This window comes from Orbicella faveolata, unplaced genomic scaffold (assembly GCF_042242905.1).
Source record: "Orbicella faveolata isolate gen_17 unplaced genomic scaffold, um_ofav_v1 contig_12, whole genome shotgun sequence".
Lineage (NCBI taxonomy): Eukaryota > Metazoa > Cnidaria > Anthozoa > Scleractinia > Merulinidae > Orbicella > Orbicella faveolata.
The window spans coordinates 9,400,249-9,425,000 of NW_028301539.1; the positions used below are offsets into that span (position 1 = coordinate 9,400,249).

At 37.9% G+C, this 24,752-nt stretch overlaps 1 protein-coding gene and 1 long non-coding RNA gene across 2 annotated transcripts in view; both read right to left on the minus strand.

Annotated features, from left to right (window-relative positions):
* Positions 1-623: 623 nt before the first annotated feature.
* On the minus strand, positions 624-11,736 carry LOC149116490 (uncharacterized). The gene is made up of 5 exons (XR_016205764.1): positions 11,645-11,736; positions 4,453-4,513; positions 3,341-3,388; positions 2,363-2,445; positions 624-1,062 (listed from the first exon to the last, which is right to left on the minus strand). It is a non-coding gene; the product is annotated as an uncharacterized LOC149116490 (long non-coding RNA).
* A 5,579-nt stretch (positions 11,737-17,315) lies between these two features.
* Positions 17,316-24,752, minus strand: part of LOC110053470 (uncharacterized) — a 9,590-nt gene continuing 2,153 nt past the window's right edge. Inside the window, exons 3-8 of the mRNA XM_020759701.2 lie at positions 23,636-23,876; positions 22,155-23,428; positions 21,575-21,712; positions 20,867-21,000; positions 20,090-20,252; positions 17,316-19,642 (exon numbers count right to left, since the gene is read on the minus strand). Coding sequence (XP_020615360.1) covers positions 19,536-19,642; positions 20,090-20,252; positions 20,867-21,000; positions 21,575-21,712; positions 22,155-23,428; positions 23,636-23,876 — 2,057 coding nt within the window. The 3' untranslated portion in view covers positions 17,316-19,535. The remainder of the gene's footprint in view (positions 19,643-20,089; positions 20,253-20,866; positions 21,001-21,574; positions 21,713-22,154; positions 23,429-23,635; positions 23,877-24,752) is intronic.

Genomic DNA, 24,752 nt, shown 5'->3' on the forward strand with positions numbered 1-24,752 from the left:
GCACCGAACTGTCAAAACATGTATGGAAACTGAAAGACGCCAAGAAACCATTCAATATAGCATGGAAAGTCCTCAGAAAATCCAAACCTTACAACAACGTAACTAAAAAATGCAGTTTATGTCTTTACGAAAAATTTCTAATAATCTGCAGGAAAGACCTATGTAGCCTCAACAAACGTAATGAATTAGCAACTTCGTGCCCTCACAGAAACAGATATGTACTCAAAAACCTTAAGATAACGTAACGCAATAATCAGCACCATAGCAACTATTTGAATTTGTATTTAACCGCCAGCATTTAAATTAACCGGTCATTCGTTGATGTTGCCTGATGAGTGTGGTCACTTGTTGACCATACGAAACAGGTCTGTAGCAATAAAACGATGAATCACTCCTGAAGTCCTGAACTACATTTAATGAATACATATATATATATAAAAATATAAAAATATAAAAAAAAAAAAAAAAAATATATATATATATATATATATATATATATATATATATATACAAGTTAAGTGGTCTCTCGAGCCAACAGCGCATCTCTGCCCACAGGAGGATCACAAATGGATTCACAGTCCAAGCCTCGGTCAGACGTAGTTAATTAATGAAGTTAATGAAAGAACCAAGGACGGACAACTTCTGAATGACATTTTCATTGGAAGAAAAACTTTTTATGCCCTGAGCGGGATTTGAACCCACGTCCCCCTGATTACCGGTCGGGTGTGATCACCACTACACTATCAGAGCAACCGTGCTGGCTACACGGCCAATCTAGATAGTGAATGGAGATTTACGTGGTTCTCCCGGGCCAATGCCAAACTTTCCGTTAACTTTTGATGTCTTTTGTTTATGAGCAGTTTCACATCAAATATGTTCTTACAATATTGAACCGATGAATATCGTTTAGAAACAAGAAAAGAACGATAGTACTCTAGCTGGGAGGATAATAGCGCTAACAACAGTAAAAAACGTTGATGGAAACCTCACACTAACCTAATCTAGACTTACACTTATTCTCGATCCCCAGTGAAATTTCTTTCCAAGGCAACAGTAACTTAACTGCAATGAGAAAGACGAGTTTAATAGTTTAAACCAACATATGTCTAACACAGTTTTGTTTCTCCGCTAAAAACATATAATCGGAAGCAAATCTGTAATTATTCATCAAAAAGGTTCTTTTTCTTTTTACATTCTGAATACATAGTTTTTCTTGAAATTTCTTGAAAATCAACCTGATGTTGTTCGAAACGTCAACAGCATTTAATCGCGGAGAAATCCTCACTGTGAAAAAACGAGGTTAACTTTGAAAAATTTATTCACTTTTCAAAAGCATTTTCTTGTGTGAGACGAAGATCGAGTCTAAAATGGTCTTGTTGTGATTCCAGATAAATTTAGCTTGATGTTGCAAACATAAGAGTGTTGTCTCAACACACTAAGGTAACCACACATAGAAACTAAACAGCGCTTAACTTGGTATTGAAGCATTCAAATTGACTTCGCATTTAATTCTGAAGTTTTCTGTAGGAACGATTATCAGCATTGGACTGGAACTAGCTTGAAATGGAGGCTTGTGCGGGAGAATATCATTAAAGAGAGATAAGTGTCATTTACAAAGACTCCCCGCATTAGCCTCAGTTGCATGCTAGTTCCAGTCCAATACCGAGAATACGAATGTGGCCTAAAACCGGACCACTGAAAACAAAACAAAACAACAACAAAATAAAAACAACAACAACAAAAAACAATTGAAAAAGTCTTCAGCTTACCTCAATTGTAAACCAGATGCTCTCGTTTGTTTATTTATTTATTTATTTATTTTTTTTTTTTTTTTTTGTGAAATCATTAATTTAAACTTAAATATGTTTTAGAAAAGCATATAATACATCTAAAAAAAGATAAAATGATAAATGTAGAAGTGAATACGCAGTTATTGACGCGCAAGTGTATTTTTGTAAAGAACGATTCTCCTTTCAGCAGAAATTTCTCTGTCGAAATGTCTTGTAGTGCATTCCTCAACAGCTCTAGACAGGCGCAGAATCTATACAATAACTCGATTGAATACTTTCAAAAATAACCAAAAAAATCGGCGCAGTGCGAAAAGAACTTTTGGAACATATTATCATTATTGTTTGAAAGCGCCTAAATAATTGACTATAATTTTAATGTAAGGTCGAAAAAAACTTTCCACAAGGTTTTGAAAATTCCTAGGATTGTGAGACTCCTCAAACGAGCAATTTTTAACAGTAATGAATATAAAAACATAGTAGATCTCAGCGGCAAAACATTGTTCTTTAAAACAAAAGGATGATATCTACAGTAGACATTATCAAGAAAAATGTTGACAAAGACGTCGACTCACCTTGATATCAAACTTTACATCCTGGTGAGTGGTCTCTGAGTAAACTAACCAAGTCACACTTCGAAGAAAAGTACAATGTTGGTCTAATGCAAAAATAACAAATGTTCAGTGTAAACAAGAAGCAAACAAGATGTCAGGCGCCCAAGGCGGCTCTCGGTGAGTACTGCTTTACCGATAGATTATTTTCACCAACAACGTAACTGGTTCGGAACTTTTTATTTCCCCAAGACCTCCTTTCAGCTGCTTTACAATGTCATTTCATTCTTATGAGGGTAAACAGAGTTTATTCCAAACACGCGATAGGGGCAAAAGTTATCGTGTGAAGCGTGAAAAGCAACCAAAAGACATACGTGATGAGTGAATTATTTTTACGAAAAAGTGCCGTAAACAGTACCTAAGAAGTATATCTAGAAAACGTAAAATCTGTGCTTGATACGGGATCACAACCTCGCGTTTCCTACCTACCCTTTCTTAAGAAATGAATAATTTATGTTTCTTGATTATCAACAAGAAAAAGCGAGTTATCAGCTTATTTTACTCCTGTTCCATGTTCGGACATCGCACATTTTAAAACAACATCAAATTGAAGTCTTCGAAAAGCGAGAAACTAATTATTATTCTGCGTTCAAATAAAATTGAGCTCGTATTCAGAAAGCTAAAAGTCTGCTGTCTCGAAGACTTGCTTTTGGGTCAAAAAAATACTGACAGCCGAATATTATGTCCAGTTAATTCGCTGCAAGAGCTAAAACCGTCGCTGAAAAGTGTTAATCGAGTTTAAAACTGTCAACTAAATTCACTCAGGATTGTGAACAACACTTCCCCTGGCTTTCAAATGTTTAACTGACTTTGTTTTTTTTAATATACATAATGATTGCGAACAGCTATCCGATTATAGCACTGAACGTGTTTCTCCCAGCACATAGGATATACGTACAGTAAAAATTATCTGATAAAAAGTTTAGAGAGTCTTCAACTTACCTTGTTAACAGGAAACTTTAGGTTTAAAGGCAAGGGAAAATAGTCACACTGTAAAGAGATAAGGTTGGTTTAATTCAAAAAAATAAAAAATTTCACTTCAATTATTGTGATGTTAAATAATTGTAAATTAAATACTGTCGCTCTTTTGTTTCGCACCGTTAAGGATACTGCAATTACCCTGCTGTAAATACAACTACAAATTGCACACTTGGGGTCGACGCGTAAGTGACTCGGCCGTTTTTGTATTAAGTTCAATACCACTTACTTCAGCTAACCTGAGAATATTGAAATACAGAAGCGTTCGAATCTTTCCATGAAACATCTTTTGATGTTAATTAAGAGTTCCGCTTTAGAGTTCGACCTAGGAAAACGAAATGCTCAAAACCCTTACGACGATTAAGTGATCAAAAGCTAACGGGAATACGTTTTACACTCGGTTTCACAATAGCGTCCTGATCTCAACGCCAAGCTAAATGTTTCATTAAAACCATAATATGCATATACACAGGTTGACAACGCTTCAGTTAATTCTATTCAAGTAGACTAAACTTTATGGTTTCAAAGATCTCTATTAACGAATTCGAGAGCGGTAAAGTTCTAACTTTGCAGCTTTTTCCCAACTTTTGTAAAGAACTACGTAAAATAATTACCCTTAACAACAGAACACACGACATTCGACATTTTAATTTAGCTTTAATTTAGTTCAGAGAGACATAAGCTCCAAAGTTTCTTTAAAACACTAAATATAACTGTGACGCAAAAGACAAGGGTCCGAATACGACAATATAACCTGTGCCGCTTTTAAATCGCAAGAATGTTTTTATTCATACATAACCACTGTCTGCCTAGTACTGGAAAACTTCATCTCTTCAGGTAAGATGAAAAGTTGAGACGAAATTAACTCAGGGCTGACAGAAAAACTCGCTTTAAATTTCAAATGTTAAACTGAGTTTGAATTTGAATACCATCCTGTCAAACAACAACAATCCCAACAATGGGAAAAAACGAAGGGCTGACTGACCGGCAAAAATATGTTCTTAATTTGTAACGAGGCAATAAATCGACAGCAGTAAGTAGGATCATTCAAGAAGTTTAAAAGTCACTCAACCTACCTCGTCAATAGAAGACTTAGCTCCAAGTGAGTGGTCTCACTGATAATGAAGAACAGTCATTCTGTAGATATCAATTTCATGCTGCTTTTAGAAGAGGAGTTTAATGTAAATAATATGTCAAAATGCTCTGGTGTTCAATACTAATTAGTTGAATATTTGTCCGTTTCGATTTCCATCTGTCTGGATCAAAAAACTAAATATCACGCTTCTAATCCAACTTTCCACGAAGAAACAAACAATACATTTCTAACCGAACTAATAATTTATAATATGCAATTAAATGCAATATTCACGATCGGTTTGAAAATTTGCTGAACAGTTTTTTTTTTCTCCAAAAATAAATTATTTTTCAATATAAATGAGGTCTGCCCACATACTCTCAGTAGTCCAGGTGAAATTGCATTCCGTTTTTTTCCTTGTAAATGTTATCCACGGCTCCAGAAGCTCCATGCTTTAAAAATTTATCGTGTATTAATTAAGGTCATCAGATTATCTCTATTAATAAGGTTAAAATTTTATGATATCTCAAAATATCAATCGGTTTTACGTTTTAGGACTTAACTAGTCGCCATGTATCTCTGACCTAATATTTGCTGCTTTCTGACATTTCTCCCAAAAGACCCGTTCATCTTGACAGTCTTTGAACAACCTTTTGATTAATTTGTCAGGCTATTGATTACTTGACAAATAAGGCAAGCAATTTGGAAAACGCTAATTTCGTTGGGACTTCCTTTCAGCTGCTTTGAACAAAGTGAATCGTTTTAAATTCTCATTAAGGTGTTTGTGCGCAACTTACAATTTCTGTAGTCTAAATCATTAACATGGACAGTTGTCTTTATAATTATCGCGTCTGGTTTTAACTTTCGTTTGACAAAGAAAATACTTCTTTACGACATAATGACGAAAAAGCCAATTCTTCCTGTATTGTATTGATCACGATGTATTAATAGCACAATATTGTATTTTTCATTTCGTTACGTAATCTCCCACACTGTAACCGTATTTAAACTTAGTTTTCGTCCTTTTTCTCTTGTAACTGATGAAGGTCTAAGACCGAAACGTTTTTCTATTAAATTTTTAACTTTTTAACTTTTTTTACCGTCAGAAGTTGTCCGTCCTTGCTTTATCAAACGTTTTTAAATTCATTTTTGCGGTGGGGCTTGGACTGTGAATCTTCATCGATCCTCCTGACGCAGTGGCATTCTTTGTTGGCTTGAGGCATTTTATAACCGTTATATATATATATATATATATATATATATATATATATATATATATATATATACAATGTGGGAGGAAAAACACAAATAAACTACAAGTTCATCCCTACAAGCCTGTTTCGTGGTTGCCCACGCTGATGAGTGGGCAACCACGAAACAGGCTTGTAGGGATGAACTTGTAGTTTATTTGTGTTTTTCCTCCCACATTGTATACTTCGCTCTACTCTGATGTATTGAGCACTGTTCTACGAAAATCGAATTTTACACTTTATATATATATACATATACATATACATATACATATATATATATATATATATATATATATATATATATATATATATATATATATATATATATATATAAAGTTAAGATGCTTCGAGCCAACAGGGATGCCACGCACCAGAAGGATCCAAAAGGATTCGTAGTCCAAACCTCGAGTAATGAAATTTGTAGGCAATTGTGGAAAACGAGGACGGACAACTTCGAGCGAAAAAAAATATATATACAGTAAAAAATCTAAGAAATCTAAAAAAAGGTTTAAAAATTTAATAAAAATAAACGTTTCGGTCAAAGACCTTCATCAGTTGCAGTGAAAGTGAATAATAAATTACAATAACCTTAAATAAGTTTACAGTATAAAAAATGACATCATATTACAAAGATGATTACATAACAGGGCGTGGTAACACATGAAAACGAAAAAATTAACCAATGATAAACAATCGGTGATTACTAAGCGAGATACTATGACAATGCGGTACAAAACTCAAAAGACACAAACCAAATAAGAATAAATAATCGAATATAATACAAATAAGATTAATATAAAAAAAGTAACGCGATTCGTCGAGTCAGCCGAAAGTGTGAAGGGACCCGCGTGTAAAATATTCAATGTTCAAAAAAGGCGGTCCCAAAATCCCCAAACAAAGCCCTTGAAACTATGCCGCGGCAAGGCACAACAGGCGCCCTAAACAGGGCCCTTAAACAACAATAATGTAATAAATTCCCCGATGGGGGCCCCTGAGAAAACCTAGCGCTAACAAAGCTAACAAGATCCAAGGTCAGGGCCTTTGAACACCTGAACTAAGATAACCGCCAAATTTGCAAGTTATTTTTGCGCTAATTGTAGTTTATTCTTTTTTTCGAGTGGAATTCCTGACGTTTGTTCAAGCCAAAAGGTGCCAGAGAGAACAACTGTGCACTCCAATATGCCTCTTTAGTGATTAAAAGCTTTTCGATGTTACTTGTATTGTTTGCATTTATCTGCACTTGATCAATACACTGGAAAGAAAAGTCGTTTAAGTCGTGCGGTGTTCTGTTGAAATGCACCGCTACCTCACAAGTCTTTTTCTTGGTCAGCATAGCAGACTTGTGGTTGCGAAATCTAACTCTAAAATCTGTTGTTGTAGAGCCAATGTATTGTAAGTTACGTGGGTTCAAATCCCGCTCAGGGCATAAAAAGTTTTTCTTCCAATGGAAATGTCATTCAGAAGTTGTCCGTCCTTGGTTCTTTCATTAACTTCATTAATTAACTACGTCTGACCGAGGCTTGGACTGTGAATCCATTTGTGATCCTCCTGTGGGCAGAGATGCGCTGTTGGCTCGAGAGACCACTTAACTTGTAATTAAATTGTCTCCTTCTCTCTCGTCCGCCTGTGAATCGTCGTTCCTGTCGATCCAGTGTCATCTAGTTGGAGAAAAAAAACATTGGCCCGGGAGAACCACGTAAATCTCCATTCACTATCTAGATTGGCCGTGTAGCCAGCACGGTTGCTCTGATAGTGTAGTGGTGATCACACCCGACCGGTAATCAGGGGGACGTGGGTTCAAATCCCGCTCAGGGCATAAAAAGTTTTTCTTCCAATGAAAATGTCATTCAGAAGTTGTCCGTCCTTGGTTCTTTCATTAACTTCATTAATTAACTACGTCTGACCGAAGCTTGGACTGTGAATCCATTTGTGATCCTCCTGTGGGCAGAGATGCGCTGTTGGCTCGAGAGACCACTTGACTTGTAATTAAATTGTCTCCTTCTCTCTCGTCCGCCTGTGAATCGTCGTTCCTGTCGATCCAGTGTCATCTAGTTGGAGAAAAAAAACATTGGCCCGGGAGAACCACGTAAATCTCCATTCACTATCTAGATTGGCCGTGTAGCCAGCACGGTTGCTCTGATAGTGTAGTGGTGATCACACCCGACCGGTAATCAGGGGGACGTGGGTTCAAATCCCGCTCAGGGCATAAAAAGTTTTTCTTCCAATGAAAATGTCATTCAGAAGTTGTCCGTCCTTGGTTCTTTCATTAACTTCATTAATTAACTACGTCTGACCGAGGCTTGGACTGTGAATCCATTTGTGATCCTCCTGTGGGCAGAGATGCGCTGTTGGCTCGAGAGACCACTTAGCTTGTAATTAAATTGTCTCCTTCTCTCTCGTCCGCCTGTGAATCGTCGTTCCTGTCGATCCAGTGTCATCTAGTTGGAGAAAAACATTGGCCCGGGAGAACCACGTAAATCTCCATTCACTATCTAGATTGGCCGTGTAGCCAGCACGGTTGCTCTGATAGTGTAGTGGTGATCACACCCGACCGATAATCAGGGGGACGTGGGTTCAAATCCCGCTCAGGGCATAAAAAGTTTTTCTTCCAATGAAAATGTCATTCAGAAGTTGTCCGTCCTTGGTTCTTTCATTAACTTCATTAATTAACTACGTCTGACCGAGGCTTGGACTGTGAATCCATTTGTGATCCTCCTGTGGGCAGAGATGCGCTGTTGGCTCGAGAGACCACTTAACTTATAAATATATATATATATATATATATATATATATATATATATATATATTATTTGTAATGTATATGAAAGAACCCCTGACCCTGTACACCCCAAATAATCATATTTTTAGAGTGAATAAATGTTTGAAAGAAAATTCGCCCTGAGTGGGATTTGAACCCACGTCCCCCCGCATACTAGTCGGGTGTGATATCCACTACACTATCAGGACAGCCATGTTGGCAACACGGCAATCGAAGATCTGATTTTACGTGGTATGGAACGTGGTCTCCCGGGAAATTTTCTTTCAAGGTGACAAGGTAGGGGAAGCCTATAACTCCAACCAAGGATCAAATTCATGATACACGACCGAAGTCAACTTAGCGGATGACAATGGAGGATCCACAAGGGATACAGGCTACTTTTAAATTAATTTGTACCGTATATTAAAGAACCCCTGACCCTGTACACCCCAAATAATCATATTTTTAGAGTGAATAAATGTTTGAAAGAAAATTCGCCCATCTACATATATATATATATATATATATATATATATATATATATATATATACCTGCAGTTTTGAAAAAGGGGTCTGTTAATTGTGCTGTGAAGTTATTTTTGTTGGTAAACTTTTCAAACCAGTTTGACTTGATTAATAGTCTTTTGGATTTTCTTGTTTTCATTTTCAATTTGAGTCTGGTTTTTCTAGATGAAGGTAGGGGCTGTAGATCATAAACATGCCACACTGTCAAAATCAAACTGGTTTGTTATAAAGTTGAAGCCAAAGGTAAATTTTGTAAGCCCAACGGGGTTGCTATAATGTACTGATCTTACCTCTCCAAGCCGACGGGCGGGTTAACCCTACATGGGCTTAGACAGTGACTTAATCTGAGTGCAAAAGGACATGTTGTTTTACAGAAAATGCATGACCTGGAAACATAGAGCCATTACAATTGCACTTTTCCTTGAAGTTTTGAAAAACGCATACCTAATTTTACTCCGCGAGCTGTGCTGAAATCGATGTCGCAGGCATAGATTTCAGCTTAGCGTAGCACGTTATTTTCCAGGGGGGGCTCCGTTACCGGAAAGTCTGGAGACATCTACAGGAGTGTGGCTAATTTTGGATACCTCTTTGGGGTCCCTGGTCCTTAATCCAGGGGGGTGGGGTCGGTTTGAACTTGTGTCCATAGTCTCAAGTCAGTCTGACGGCTGGGTATGTAGTTAGCTGTCCGACGTGACACAATCCTTAAAGTGCACGGAATTTCCCAAAGCTGAGTGGGTTTATTGCCTTGGCAGAAGGTTCCACTATTGTCGTGAGTGGGGAGGGGAGCTGATATGTGCGGAGTGGTACCTGACCCCCTGGGGGAGGGGGAGATTTCAAGGCACTTTAGTTTGCTGTCACTAAGTTATGCTTGCAAAGAGCTTTGCCTGAATTCATCCACACATGGCCCAGAGATTCTAGTGTCATTTCCTTTTTGCACTAGATGAAGTGTGGAGTGCGGAACTTGGTGCGGAACTTGGTGCGGAACAGTACTGTTTCGGCCTTCTGGGCCTTATCAGTGCGGTGCTGAAGACTAGGATGGAGGCTAAGCTTAAAAAGCCGCTCCGAATGCTACACATGTGGTAGTATATAGGCCATCACCAGAGTGCTCAAACTAGCGAGCTAGTGAGCATACACAATTGCAACAGTAACGACTCATCCCAGTCGAGTGCTCAAACTGGACATGAAAGCAGAGCTTTGTATGCCAGCGAGCTATATCTAACTGCAGACAGTACTGTTTCGGCCTTCTGGGCCTTATCAGTGCAGTGCTGAAGACTAGGATGGAGGCTAAACTTAAAAAGCCGCCCCGAATGCTACACATGTGGTAGTATCTAAGCCATCACCAGAGTGCTCAAACTAGCGAGCTAGTGAGCATACGCAATTGCAACAGATGTATAGATGTGTGAATAATGTTGGTTTGCCAACGATGATGCCTTGGAGAAAAGGATCCAGTGGATACAGAACGCTTCTTCTTTAAATAATCATAGGTTGAATATACAGAAGAATATGCGAACTTTTCTCGTAGGAGCTCTTTAATTCAAGTGGACGTTTCGCCCATTCGGGCTTCTTCAACACTAAGAACATCAATACTCGGAATAAAATTTACAAAAAGTGAAAAAGCCTTAAATAAGTTGCAAAACAATAACTTACAAAGAAAACAAAGAATTTTTTTTTTCACATAAGATTACATAAGAATTGCGTAATAATAAAAATAGCAAAACGCCCACTAAAAAGCAAATAAAATCAAGTAAAATGCAGCAGCAAGATGGTGTTCATTGTAGCGAATCCTATTCTTGGAATTAAACTCGCACCTTTTGTTGAGTCCATTAGGTGCGAGGGTGCATAATTGAGCACTCCAAAAGGCCTCTCTTGTGAGCAAACGGTCATCAAGGCTATTATTATTGACACTAAGGTTACACAACTGTTCAATAATTCAAAATTCAAAATCTGCCAGAGCATGAGGCTCTTTGTTAAAATGAATAGCAACTTCACAAGTACGTTTTTTGGTGATCATTGAAGACTTGTGGTTGCGGAAACGAATTTTAAATTCGTTACTTGTGGAACCAACATATTGCACATTGCATTTCTTGCCCGTAACCAAGTAGATGACATTTTTAGATCTACAATTAAGAATCTGCGTAATAGGATACGTCCTGCTAGTACTAGTGCTAGTAAAGCAATTAGATTCCTTTAAATAATTGCGACATAGATCACATTTGGCTGTGCATTTAAAGCAACCCCGCTGGTTATCGGGCGTGCGATGTTGCTCACGAAGGTCACCTCCGTACAAGTGTTTAGGAAGCGCAAACTTTGTAGAATATCTTCAATTCTGGTCGTTATTTTCTTAGTCGACAATTTGACTACATATTTCAATATGTTTTTGAAACACTACTTTCTGATGTTCAAATGGAACCATTTTGCCTAAACTGAATGGCTGCATTGTTTTCAAATATTTTGAATTCAATAAGATCTTCGACAGTCCCTGGATCCTAATGCTGATCTGATACAAAAGACTCGGCGATGTCATGATAACTGCTTAGCAAATCATAATAATAAAACACGAGCTATTCATTTGTTTAGCATTTCACAAGGAAATAATCGCTCGATATAAAGAAATGATTTATCAAGTAAATAACTACACTCTGAGTTTTAAAACTTACTTGTCCCGACTGTGTCCATGTTGTCGGAAAGAAGGAGAAACAAGGCAACGAGGGCCAACTTCATTTTAAACGTGACTGTATTGGAAAAAAAAAATAAATTCATATAGAGATTGATATATTATGCTAATTACCAGATGAAAATGGGCTCATTGGTCAACTGTCATGCGATACCAAATTGCAGTAAGGCTAATAAAAGAGGTGGCGAATGGACCTTCAAAAACCATGTGTCTACCAAAATTCATAGGTGTCGCACTCTCGTTTTTTTTTCGCGGTTATGTGCGTCTCGCAGTCTCGATTTTTTTTCAAGGCTAACAAAGTCGCGAAATATCGATTTGTTTATTTGTTTATATTTTTCATACTATCTTAAGGTGGCTCAAAACAGTTTCCAACATTTAGATTTTGATGGGTCGTTATTACCCTCTTTATCGCTTGATGCTACAATCATGGTATCAAAAAACGCCCCATCATTGGTGAACACATTGTTATCATTTTCGTGACACAATAGGTTACCATAGCAACAGAATGACCTCCTAAAAACACACTTACTTACAGCTTTGGGGCTAATAATAGTCAAATAAACGGCACGGTGAGTTTTTGTTTTCGATATTATCAACTTTTGATAAGCATGGTAAGACGCGACTTTTGGCAAAGTTTAAAAACATTCTGTAGGTAGGGTCCAGAGCCACCTTAAATTTTCGAAATTGGTATTGGAGCTCTGAAAATGGAAAAACATACAATCATAAAAAAAACTGAGATGTTATGTTAATTACCTGATGCAAATGGGCTCACCGGTTAATTGTCATCATGCAATACCAAAGGGATCTGTACAGCCTCCGAAATGATCCCGACCCCAAAATGGCTCCCAACCCTGACATGACCCCCAAATCGACCCCGAAATGATCCCGACCCCGAAAATGATCCCCGTGTTTCTTGGTGTCGACCCCGAAACGATCCCCGTTAAATTTAGGAATAATAATAGTGATGATGATAAAGATGATAAAAGAAATATAGATTTCAGAAACCACACGATGTGTTTGAAATTTATATTGTATTAACAAGGCATGTTTTGGATGAAGCGTCATCCATCGTCAGTTTACAAGGGCAGTTTAGAAAATTTGGAAAAGTTAACATTATTCTGGTAAACTGACGACGGATGATGTTTCATCCATAGCCTGTCTTGTCTGCTATGTTCCAGTTCTAGATTTCATCATTTCAGCGCGCTGTTATGCATTGGTATTTTTGGAGATTTTTTTTACAATCTAATGATATTAGCAAGATTGCCGCTAATCTAAGTCACCACTTCCCAAGAAAATGGTTTCATCACGATAAAGTCGGATTGATCGTAATGCTACCAGGAAAATGGTTTGCAATCCTAAAAAAAGCGGACAAAAACGCTTATATAAATACCTATTTAAAGAGTCGTTACAGTGTTATAAGTATGAGTTATTGACCAAGTGTGATGTCAAGATGGCTGGACATTGGCCAAGTTCTTTTTTTGCGTGTTTATGAACCGAGACGGAGTCAAGGTCCATAAACTCGCGAAAAAAGAACGAGGCCAGTATCCAGCCACCTTGACCGAACAAGCTTGGTCGATAAAGGATTTATTATATGGCTTTCAGGGATATTTTTCTTGCGGGACACGGCGGGTAGTCCCGAGCGGAGCTAGCCATATAATAAAGTCATGTATTGCAGTATGTCTTAATAACAACTCACATTAGATATATTCATTCAAAAATGCGAGAACTCTTTGCTTATTTTTAGTTTTACTTTATTCTCTTTTAGATGTTGATATCAATGCCTTAATTCATTTTTACATGAGCGATTCACTGTCCCATGTTTAACTGCAATTCCTTAATTTCATGTGGGATCATTTCGGGGTCGATTCGGGGATCATTTCAGGGTTGGGGATCATTTCGGGGGTTGGCCAGCAACTGGCTAATAAAGGGAGCTTTCCATTCAGTGAAATATTCCGGTTACAGGGTTCAACCTTGAGAGGTATACCCACATTTTGGGAAATTTCTTACCGGGAACTTCCTTACCATTTGACTTCTCTCGCCCCGGTTTCGGTTGAAGGGTTCGCTTTTGGAAATTCAATAAAATCCGGGTTGTATAGAGACATCCCCAGGAAATTTCCTTTCCATTTGTCTTCGTTTCGATTTTTTTTTTTTTTTTTTGACGGAAAGCGTTCAGTACAAAAAGCAGTTAACATACAAGCATTTTTTTCTCATTAAGAGCACACAGTAGAACTGCAAACGAACTCCTGAAATAAGTGCATAATGTGTTTTTGTCATTGATTAATTTACTGCAAATTATTTTATTTCTTTTTGGTAGGAAATTTCTTATCATCGAAATGCGAAATAAGCTAATTGTACTGGAAAATATTTTTGGCTTTGCGTGAAACCATACCAGCATTGCAGAACATTTTATGTTTGTTCGTACTGCTAGCCTCAAACCCCAGCTTTGGGATAGATATCAGATAAGCAGACGCTTGTTGAAAACTTAACTTAGCACTACAATAGCAGGATGTATTCACTGACAGCAAAAAATAATCCACAATGGGGTTGAATGCACTGAAATAAAATAAAATAGTTTAGGCATTGACGCAGGTGATGATAGCGATAGTATAAACAAACGCAGATTTTGTTGTAAACGAGAAAAATCGATCGCAAGCGAGTGTTAGCAACTATGCACGTATATTATGAGAGGAAACTGTACAGTATGTACAGTACGTATGTTAGATTAAAGACACCGATAGATATAATTATGATAACAAATAAGAATAAATAAATTATTTAATCAATCAAAATGATAAAACAACCTCAAAACCCGATTTGACACCAGACTTCAGTCAGCTTTTTAAGGTATCATGACGGGGTTGAGGTAATTAAGTTGATATTTTTGCTTTTACGGTTTTGGTTATTTTAAGGTCAGTTTTTCGGTTTCGCATTTAAAATATCCGGTTTTTCGGTTATGACACTTGTTGCGGTTTTGGTGTTAATAATAATAATAATAATAATAATAATAACAATGTATATTAGTGGCTTATAATAATATAATAATATTATTATAATTATAATAATAATAATAATAATAATAATAATAAACGCTTTCTTTGGTCTTGGTTATTTTCTTGTATAGTTCCTAGACATTTTTTCTTCGCCTCGATCAGTCCCAAGTTCATGATGTGTCCCAGGTTTCATGATGCTGCCGGTGAATGCTTGAGGAAAACTCTATCAGGGGAAAAACATCCAAAATACCCTCCGGCCCAATGATGCAAGATAAAGCGTGAACGTTTATTTGGGTGGAACCACTTTAGGACTAACTCGACTTGCAGGCTAAACGGCTTGCATTGATGTGTTCTACACGAATTAGAATTAAAAAAAAAAAACAATAGAGAAAAAAAAGGAAAAAAAGAAAAGGAGACAAGAGATGGAATTATGATCAAGAAAATCGATTGGGAGATTAGAATCACCTTCTCTTGACCTCAAATATCTAGCAGGTGAGGAGTTACCAGTAAGCTAAAATGGTAGGCCAATGATTACAAATTAAAGGTTCTTCAGCTCCAAAGAAAAAAAGTACATGTACATGTCTTTCGCTGCTGTATCAAGCTTGGTGGATTCAAGTGTGTGAATTAATTTGCATTTTTAAACATGATGCTGGGCCGTATTTCGGTTTTGAATGATTTTTACGTTCATTGGTTTTTTCGTTTTCAAAAACAAAATTGTGCTCTCTCTCGGTTTCTGCAATAGGCCCCAGTGCCTCGTCTATAATTAACAGCTTAGGTTAATAGCAAACACTAGTTGTCTGAAATTGTGTTGAAATTGTCTGCATGTGAGAAGAAAAGGTGCTCGTTCTACACAAGTATGATTGCTAAATGTCTGCCGCTTTGACATGAAGGGGCGCCTTTCTTTTTGCCACGTCTAACACGGCTCAACGACACTATCTTTGATTGGATGATCAATGATGAACGCTACGCATGCACTACCCATTCCACTCAGCGGCGAGACCGATCTTATATCAAAGGGAGTGCATGGCATTCATCGTCACATGATACTGGTGCGGGTTTTCTTACAGGAACGAAAATCGTGAGTCGGTACAACGACCGGGTCGAACTCACATATCGTTCCATATTTCACTTTAAGCTAGTATCACGAACGGGGGTGCTCGACGTACCTTTTAGGGGTTAAAAAAGCGGTTTTGGTGCTCAGCCTTGAAAGGTCCACAGCGGGAACTTTTTCGGTACCTTTTAGGATATCGAGCTGAAAAAAATACGATAAGAGATTTGTTGTTTTAGAGTTGGTATTTTTTAGGGGAAAAAACAAAAAATTCCAGCCACGCCGACACAGCAAGATATTACTTCTAAGGGGTTGTTTTCAAAATTTCCGAGCACCTACGTCCATTTTATATGGAGTCACCCCCCCCCCCCCCTCCCCCTTACCCTCTGGGGTATCACGAACGGCAGTACAGAGCCAGAAACGAAAACCGGGTTGAACTCATACCGTACGTTGTCGCGTCGACAGCCCCGGGCACCAAAAGTCAATCATTTGTGAGTAGTTCCATTCAACCAAAGGAACAGAGCCAGCCGCGTTTACGACTCAAGATTGGTCTCTACTCATATACTCCATCTCTCTGCTTAGCGCTGGAGTATTTCATCACGTTATATAAGATGAAAGGTATGGCAATTCGCCTGAAGCTTAGTTAGATTTTCCTTTTTGAATATAACTTAGGTTCTAGATAAAATGCAAGTTTTCATGAGTCCATTAGCACATTAGATCCTTTGTTAAACGACCCCACAAGCTTTGTAGCTTTGAAAACTATCGTTGTAAAATATAGGTTGATTGAAAGGTGAAGCGGAATTGACTGAGAAGCGACAGAAAGATCTTCCTTTGGTTTAGAAATGCTAAATTGAAACTTGGAATTTGAATACAGTGTTGTCAAACAGCAACGATCCTAGCATTGAACACAAAGGACGGTTTGACTAACTGGCAAAAGGACAAGGACTAAGGAGATGATCAGCCTTAAGCTATAAAGATAGGTTTAGAAAATCAATCAACCTACCTTGTCAATAGACGAGTTAGTTCCAAATAAGTTGTCTCCGTGCAGATAATCGAGAACAGTTTCAATGCAAACATATATGTTCCTCAACTAGAAGAATAACTAGTCAATACCCTATCACATACTACGTCAAAATACTATGACGTTAAATTATAATTAGTTGGACATTTTTTTTTTTTCCGTTTCGATTTTCAGTTGTGTGGATTGAGACAAAGAACACCACACTTCTAATCAAAATGTGCTTTTTTCGGTTTCTATAACAAGCCCCAATGTCCCCCGTATATAATTAAACGCTAGTAGGGCAGATTCTAAATGTGACAATCTAAGAAAATGTTTGCATGTGATCATGAGAAGGAGAGGTGCTCGTTCTACACGGTTATGATTGCTAAATTTCTACCGCTTTGACAACGCCTTTTCCAACGCGGCTCAGTGAAACTATCTTGGATTTGATGATGAACGCTACGCATGTACTATTACCCAATCCACTCAGCCATTAGACTGACGTTATACCAAAATGGAGAGGGCATGATACTGACCCTGGTTTTCGTACCGGTCATCTCCTTTCGCACCTCGTCAACGAGTCTACAATGAAAATATCTTTGGGCTTTATTATATATGGGATCAATTTTCACCTACGGTATTCTAACACGGTCTTTCCTATTTTCTCAATGAAAAGCATTTCTCTTCAATATATACACATTCCGTAATCTTAATGTTACTAGTATTCTTACTGGTTCGCTACCTCTGGCTAATGAGTATTATTCACTCGATCTCCACTGATCTACTGCATACCGAATGCGTGATCCAAACAAAAGCAAACTGGCTGGTTTAAACTCGCGTTTCGCCAGCGAATCTGAATCGTAAATCCTTAAAATATATAATAAGATGCTGTACCAGAAAATGCAAAGAAGGCTGTGAAATTTGGCCTGAACGTTTTCAAAGGATAGAAACGACTTACAGACGTTCGACTTTCCAGCAGTTTCAGAACATGTCCATGCAATCACAGATTTCTTTAATCTACGCATATCCGACTACCGAGCAAAATGTCAGTTAGAATAAGTCAGCTACTTTAAACGTATCAAATTGTTCTTGTTTGCAATATAATAAACATCTTATTAACCGAACTTAGTCGATCTTTATGGGAAAATCTTTCCCTCGGTCGCGTGTACAGACCTCACTGCGTTCGGTCTGTACTCACGACCTCGGTCAGATTCTCCCATACAGACCTCCTGCTCGGTTAATAAGAAAAAATCTACAAAACGTAGATTACATGTGAATCTTTATGTTTTTTTTGTTTTGTTTTTTGTTTTTTTGTTTTTTTGTCCCTACTCCATATCAATTAGGCAAAAACAACATGTCAAGTATAATATGAATGTTGCTGGTCAGAAATTGTCATAGATATAAGCAATTTAGAGCATGTGTAATTTTTGCATCAAGGGAGCAAACACAAAAGAATTAGAATTTTTGTCGTTTCAAGTTTAAGTATTTAATTTTTTAGGATAAAAACTAGGAAATGATCTCAGAGAGAACGAAACATCGCTTTTTTAGCTGTAGTTTTGATCTTATCCTGCTTATTAGAATAGTTATTTAATTTAATTTTATTTTATTATAACATTAACCCTCAGACGTACAAACGGCGGTAGGATGCAAATTTCTGTTCCATTTGATTTTCACTCTGGAATTCCCCGAATTTTCGGTTGAATGGTTCACTTTTCGAAAATTTAACAATTTCCGGATTTTCTGGAACATTTCCCGGAAATTGCTATATACCATTTCTCCCCGTTTCGAAAATTTCGAGTTGTAGGTTTGATTTACACGAAACAATTCATGTCGAAGGCCTGTCGTAAGCTTGTCGCATGCGAGAAAGTCGTACCGTGTAAAGCGGCCCTTAGTCGAGCTGACGAGCACACGAGCTGAATGTAAGCGATTCTGGAAATTAGATTAAATTTCAGACGTTGAAAAGGGAATTGTCTCTACGAACAATTGCTCTAAAATTGGCACAGCGAAGCCATCAACTCGATTTTTAAAAGGCAATGCGGTTAAGATAAGAAAAAGCTAGATGTCAAATAATTTTCTCTTAATTCTAATTTTTAGCACTTCTCAGTCCCAGCAAAGGTTAATCTGGTTAATGACAAAATAAAAACATTGCAACCCAATCTAGTTAACTGATTTCAAAGCCACCTGAGTAAGTCGGCCATCATCAATAAGAGTAACGTCCTTGACCTAAATGTACTCGTAGTTCCAAAAAGGATGCTAATTTAGAGACAGCCGTGCATAACTAATGTCGACCAAACCATTTAGAATATTTACGCTAGATCTCAGCCTTTTAATTTTCGGTTTAATTTTCCTGTCAGAAAACATCAATTTTGAAAGATTGACTATGTTTCATCTTCAAATTCGATCTGGCCCAAATTATTAAAAACAATTAAGACAAGAAAACGAACAACCCAGCCATTCCCCAAAATCAATATACTCAGAACTTTGCTAGTCAAAGAACATAATTAACAATTTAAACCATTTGGGGGTACGGGTTTGCAGGATACATCATAAGTAGTTTAATCTGAGCAGTGTAACGGTCAGTAAGTTATCGCTAAAGCTTCCATTTTAAAAGCCGGGGCTCAACATATATTTAACAATTATTCCACTCGCGCTTGTTTGATTTGAGATGATAGATCGATAGCCTACGAGTTACGTCGCGCTTGAAAGTTAGCAGCTCATTTCAAGGAAATATAGCTGTCTCGGCCAGCTTCGAACGTTAACAAGTCCTTATACTTCACAACTGACAGGGCAGCTACAAGGCTGATGTGACGAGCTTGGTTGAGTGAGTCTGCCTGGACTAGTTTGAGGTCGTTTCTTTGAAATGGCTGAACCGTAAGGACCAACCAGCTTTGACCTTGTTGAGTGTTCTTTTGTTTGCCACAAAAGCGAGGAAAATGAGAAATCCTGAAAAAGATCGAGTTAACAAACAGTCAATCAAAGATATATAACGTTTTCGTTTTTTTTTTTTTTTCTTTTTTTTTTAAACCTTAGACTTCGTTTTACGAATAGCGCGTCATTTGCTGCTCTCGATCTTCACCGCTCTCTCGAGTCTGATTTACGTTCCTCCCGAGAAGAGAAAGGAAGGAGACCAGGATCGAGGGAGCGAGGGAGGATCGAGGGAGGAGCGTGTACTCCTTTGCCGAGCTCAGTGGCTGATAATCGAGCCTAGCCCTTGCGATAGGTATTGTTTACGGTAGAGCTCTTGTGGCACTAATACCGGGATAACATCTAGAATTTGGGTAGCTAGGCACAAAGCAACAATTGAAAAGATGTTAGCTCATTTAGAAGTATGGTACAGTATCATTATAACCTGAGTAGGCTTATCTGATCAGTCCACTAACTACAACATACCTTGTAGGCTGTTTAAAATAACAAAAATGTAATCAAGGAATTCGACTTGAGTGAATGGCACGATAAAACCCAGTATCCAGGTAAATCCCATTGCTGACGACAACTTGATGTACAGGATAGGCAGGCTGGTCTGCTTACTCTGATCTGTCACGCGACGGGTGGACTTTGTGAGGTAAAATAGCAAACACGGAAAAGTTAGGCTTTACATCGCAGGCTTTAGCTTTAGACAGTTTAAACTCTCATTTATGCCATCTGACTGGTGTGAACCCAGACCAAAAAAAGGCTCATCTGAATGTGGCTGAATTAGTTTTCGTTAAGTGAAAGATGCCTCCAAAGATGGAAACATTCACGGCTTAATAGGTATGCAGGTTTCCAGTAAACGACATGCGGCTAGAGTATTAACGTTTAGTCATTCCTTGAATTTGTGAAATGAGAGCAAATTGCAATCAGTTTTTGGCAGCTTTCAAACACACAAAGGATCTGAACACGCGATCAATTTCTTTTACAAGCGTAATTCTCGGGGACACGTTATAATACAGAGGCATATAATTTTTTAATTACCTCACTAGACCATTATTTTATAGAACCGAATTAGCATTTTAGCATTCCATTTTCAGATGTAATTTTCTTGATAGCGCCCCCTTAATATCACTGCAAAAAGCAAACGTTAAAAGATAAGCGTAAATATTTAAATATTATGGCTGGCCTTACTCCTTTAACGTTATACATAGATAGACAATTTCATCAGCAAGGGTCAATTATCTCTAGAAACAGTACCTTTTGAACTTTCCAGATAGAAACCAACGTGAACGTGAGAGCCACGATGTTAAACAGTAGAATCAGTGCCACAGGAACACCAAGAACAACGAGAAGTGCTTTTCCATTAGAAATCCAGCAGAATACGTCACCGACTGGAGAAAATAAGCATTGGCTTTACACTTTTACTAATACAAAGCAACTTTATTTGGGAGTAACTTCCAGGGAGTACTTGAGCATACATATATGATTCATGACTTAACAGCAGGCAGTAGATGGAGTTAGCATTACATTTACCAGACACCCATTTATATACTAATGTGAATCAACGTAATGCAGCAGAGTCAAGTGCCTTGTACAAACGTACAGCGTGATGACAACAGCCAGCTAGCAGACGCCGAGCCCAGACTGTTTTCTTCTGGTTTCCAGTGTAATAAGCATTAGACCAGCATGCCTCTTATAGGTTATTGGTGTACTAGGTTATTAAACTGTGGTATTATATGGCCAGGTAAAGTTTACTGAAGGTGGAATGATATTCAGTGGGAGGGTTAGGCATTGAATTATACAGTTTGCTTTTTGCGACATTTGAGCCCATGAGCCTAAAAGCCTTAGAAAAGTGTAATAAGGAGGATGAGAAGCACCAATAACTTTTCAAATAGGTATAAGCCAAAACATAAATTGAATGAAAAATTTAGGGAAGCGATCAAACGAATAATGTGCAGGACTTACCATAGCCAATCATAATAGTGTTTGTTTTATCAAGAGTCACACTGATGATCACAATAACAGCAGGAGTGGTCCAGGCAAGAATGCTGTATTTTATTAGCTTTTTTCTGCTGTCACTGGGACGGGAACGTGCAGCTTGCCCTGTCCCGGAGGAAAAAAAATAACCATTTTCTAGATACGGAAGAATAATTTCTACAGTATCGTCCTACTTGGAGTACATGTTTTCTGTGTAAGAGAACTTCTCCCTAAAACAAAACATCTCATCTTTTAGGAAACGAATTACCTTCCAACTTTAACTTCCACCGTCCCACTCTTTCAAGCAAAAACGTTTTAATTCCAATTCTCTATTATTTAATGTACATGTTGCTTGTCTTGTTTATTGTTGCTGATTTTGTTCTTGTTGTTATTGGTTTTTTTTGTTTGTTTTTTGCTTGTTTTTTCTTGTTTTTGTCTGCTTTGAGTTTAACTGCGCGTGTTATATATGCTATTACCTCTAGGTCTCTTTCCCCTTAATTTCGCTATTTGCAATATCACTATTCGGCGTTCAGGTGCATTGTTTCACTAAAGAATTCGAATCAGTTACCTTTCGCTCCAAAGGTCTTTGCAACATCGAAAGCCATCACACCCATCCAACAAAATGAAGACAACAAAAAGTAATGAAGCAGGACGGAAACCGTTATGCAAAGATATGGTTTGTCAGCCTGACCGGTCAACAAGAAGAAGATATCATACAAAAGCATTGCACAAGCCAGACTGATGAGGTTTTTTCCGGGTAATGTTCTCAGTTCTGGCAGAGCAATGTAAATAGCCAACAGGAAAATCAAGGTTGTCATGGAGATGGTGCAGCCAATGTACGTTAATATCTGAAGTGGTGTTATCTCCGTAGACAAAAACACCTCAGTGTCAGTGTAACTGCGTTTGAGGTCCATGCAAAGAAACACATAAGAACCATTTATGAAATAACTTTCGTTGCTATATATCCTATTGCGCGACGGAATCCATATTGAACCATTAGGCAACAGAGTTATCGAACTGACATTGATCTCGATAAAGGAACAGTTAACGTAAGTTCCGTTATCCAACCCCTTGTTGGGTATATTCCAGTGCATTTGAACGCATTTTTCGACGAAGGGATCAAATACGAAACCATCAGTGCACATCTTATTCTTTACAACTGTCTCCTGATTCCCCACCTTTATTGTATGAGAAGAAGAGGAAAAGTCAAACAAAATTTCCAAAGAAGGTATGGCACCAGGTGCTGTAGGCACTGGCGGACTTGGTGGTTGACAGCGACACCAATACTCACTAATATCATTCCCTTTGCAGATTTCGCAGTGAGGGTTCTTTGTTCGGACGCTGTAGCAAACTGGAAAGGCGTAAAACGAACATAAGTCTGGTAACAATGGCTCTGTTTCAATAAGCTCTGAATGCGGACAATTTTTTTCTACAGCTAAACATCGTTTTGAATGACTGCTGCGATTGCTTGGTGGCTCAAAACTCCATTCACATGAAGACATTATAAACTGCAGCAGTAATGATCTGTTTCTTGGAAGGTCATAGGCGTCTTTGCACGAGGCAGAAAATTTCCAGTAAGTCTGGTTCTTGACATGATTGCATCTGGCACAGAATACATTCTTGTAATCAGTTTTTTCTACGAAGTCTGACACAGGCAGCATTCCAAAGAGGTCGGCTGTTGAAGATTTGGCAGAACACAAAGATTCAAGTCGCTTGTCAGTGTTATGAAGAGGACAGCTGTCAATCACGGAATAGCCATGGTCTCCGGCTGAGTTCGCTGTTTTCACACACGTTCGTTTCAAATGACTTATCAAAGATTTAGGCGTGTTGGCAGTAGCGCATCTTTAGAAAAAAAATGCTCAAAATTAGTTATACAGACAGGGGATGTTGCGTAAGACATGGACCAATGACGATGAGAGCTGTTGTTTAGTAAAAAGTGCTAACTTGTTTATTACAAATAGGGCAGTCAACTGAAAGTTATTTCCCTACCAAATTGGAAGTTCCCAAATCTTGAGCATGGAGATAGAAAAAAATTGAAAATCAACTAACCTTGAGAAATAGTCATAGCAACAGTCTCCAAGTTCAACACACAACTTATCGCAATAACAAGGCTTCTCGAGGTCTCTTTCTTGTTCCTCTGTGTCTAAAGTGCAAACTAAATCACAAGAGTACTGGAAAGAGGGGCATATATTTCTCACGTCAAAACGACCAGAAGTCATATTCAGTCTGAGAAGGAGATCGTGTGTGCTGACTTTCTTGTCGTAAAACTGAACAACCAGATCTTCAAAAGCTAAAATATGATAAAATGTAAATAACAAGCAATGTAAATAAGTTAACTGATTACTTGTCAAACAGTTTACTAAACCACTTCGGAATCCGAAGTTCTGATGAAGTTTTCTCTCTATATAGATTGGTTTTGTGACACTGCATGACATTTGCAGATTTCAGACTACGTACATTTAGGCCTAGATATCGCTCCGGTTAGCCTGAATAGCGTTCAGGCTAGTCTGTTCACCGGTAGCTCTCGATAATTGGAACGGGAATATGATATTGCTTTAAGAAATCTGCAGTGTGCAGTTTGCGGTCTGCAAATACCATACCCCAGTGTTGTTATCAAGATTAAGCCTGTTAACATAATATTTTGGGTAATGATCCAGTAAACACATTTAATGGAACGGAGAGAGTTGTTAATAGCAACGTTAATTAAATTGAAATGTGGAAAACTGTTCGAATCAGTACAATTAATACGAAACCATTTTCAAAAGTAGCGGTTGAACCTGAACCCAGTTTTTATTTTAGAACTACTTAGATTCCTAATATGGAGGTATCAGCTAGCCTCATTAGTGCTTGGCACTAAACTTCACAAAATATTGAAGATGGCTAAAATGTTCGTATTTTCTCTTTCTCTCTCTCTTTTTTTTTTTACTTTTCCGGCCCTGTAAATGACATTTTAATTTCTATTACTTTAGTTAAATATTCTTTAAAACCAGCCAGTTTGGATTATTTTGGCGCATTCAGATGTTTAACTCAAAAAAAAAAACAAAAACAACTATACATTGTGCACGAAAACGATGAAACTATTACATTGCGAGTGAAGCGTAAATCAGCTTGGTGAGATCGCATAGAAAGCGCATGTTTTGAAGACTCTTTTGCTATGCAGTCAGCT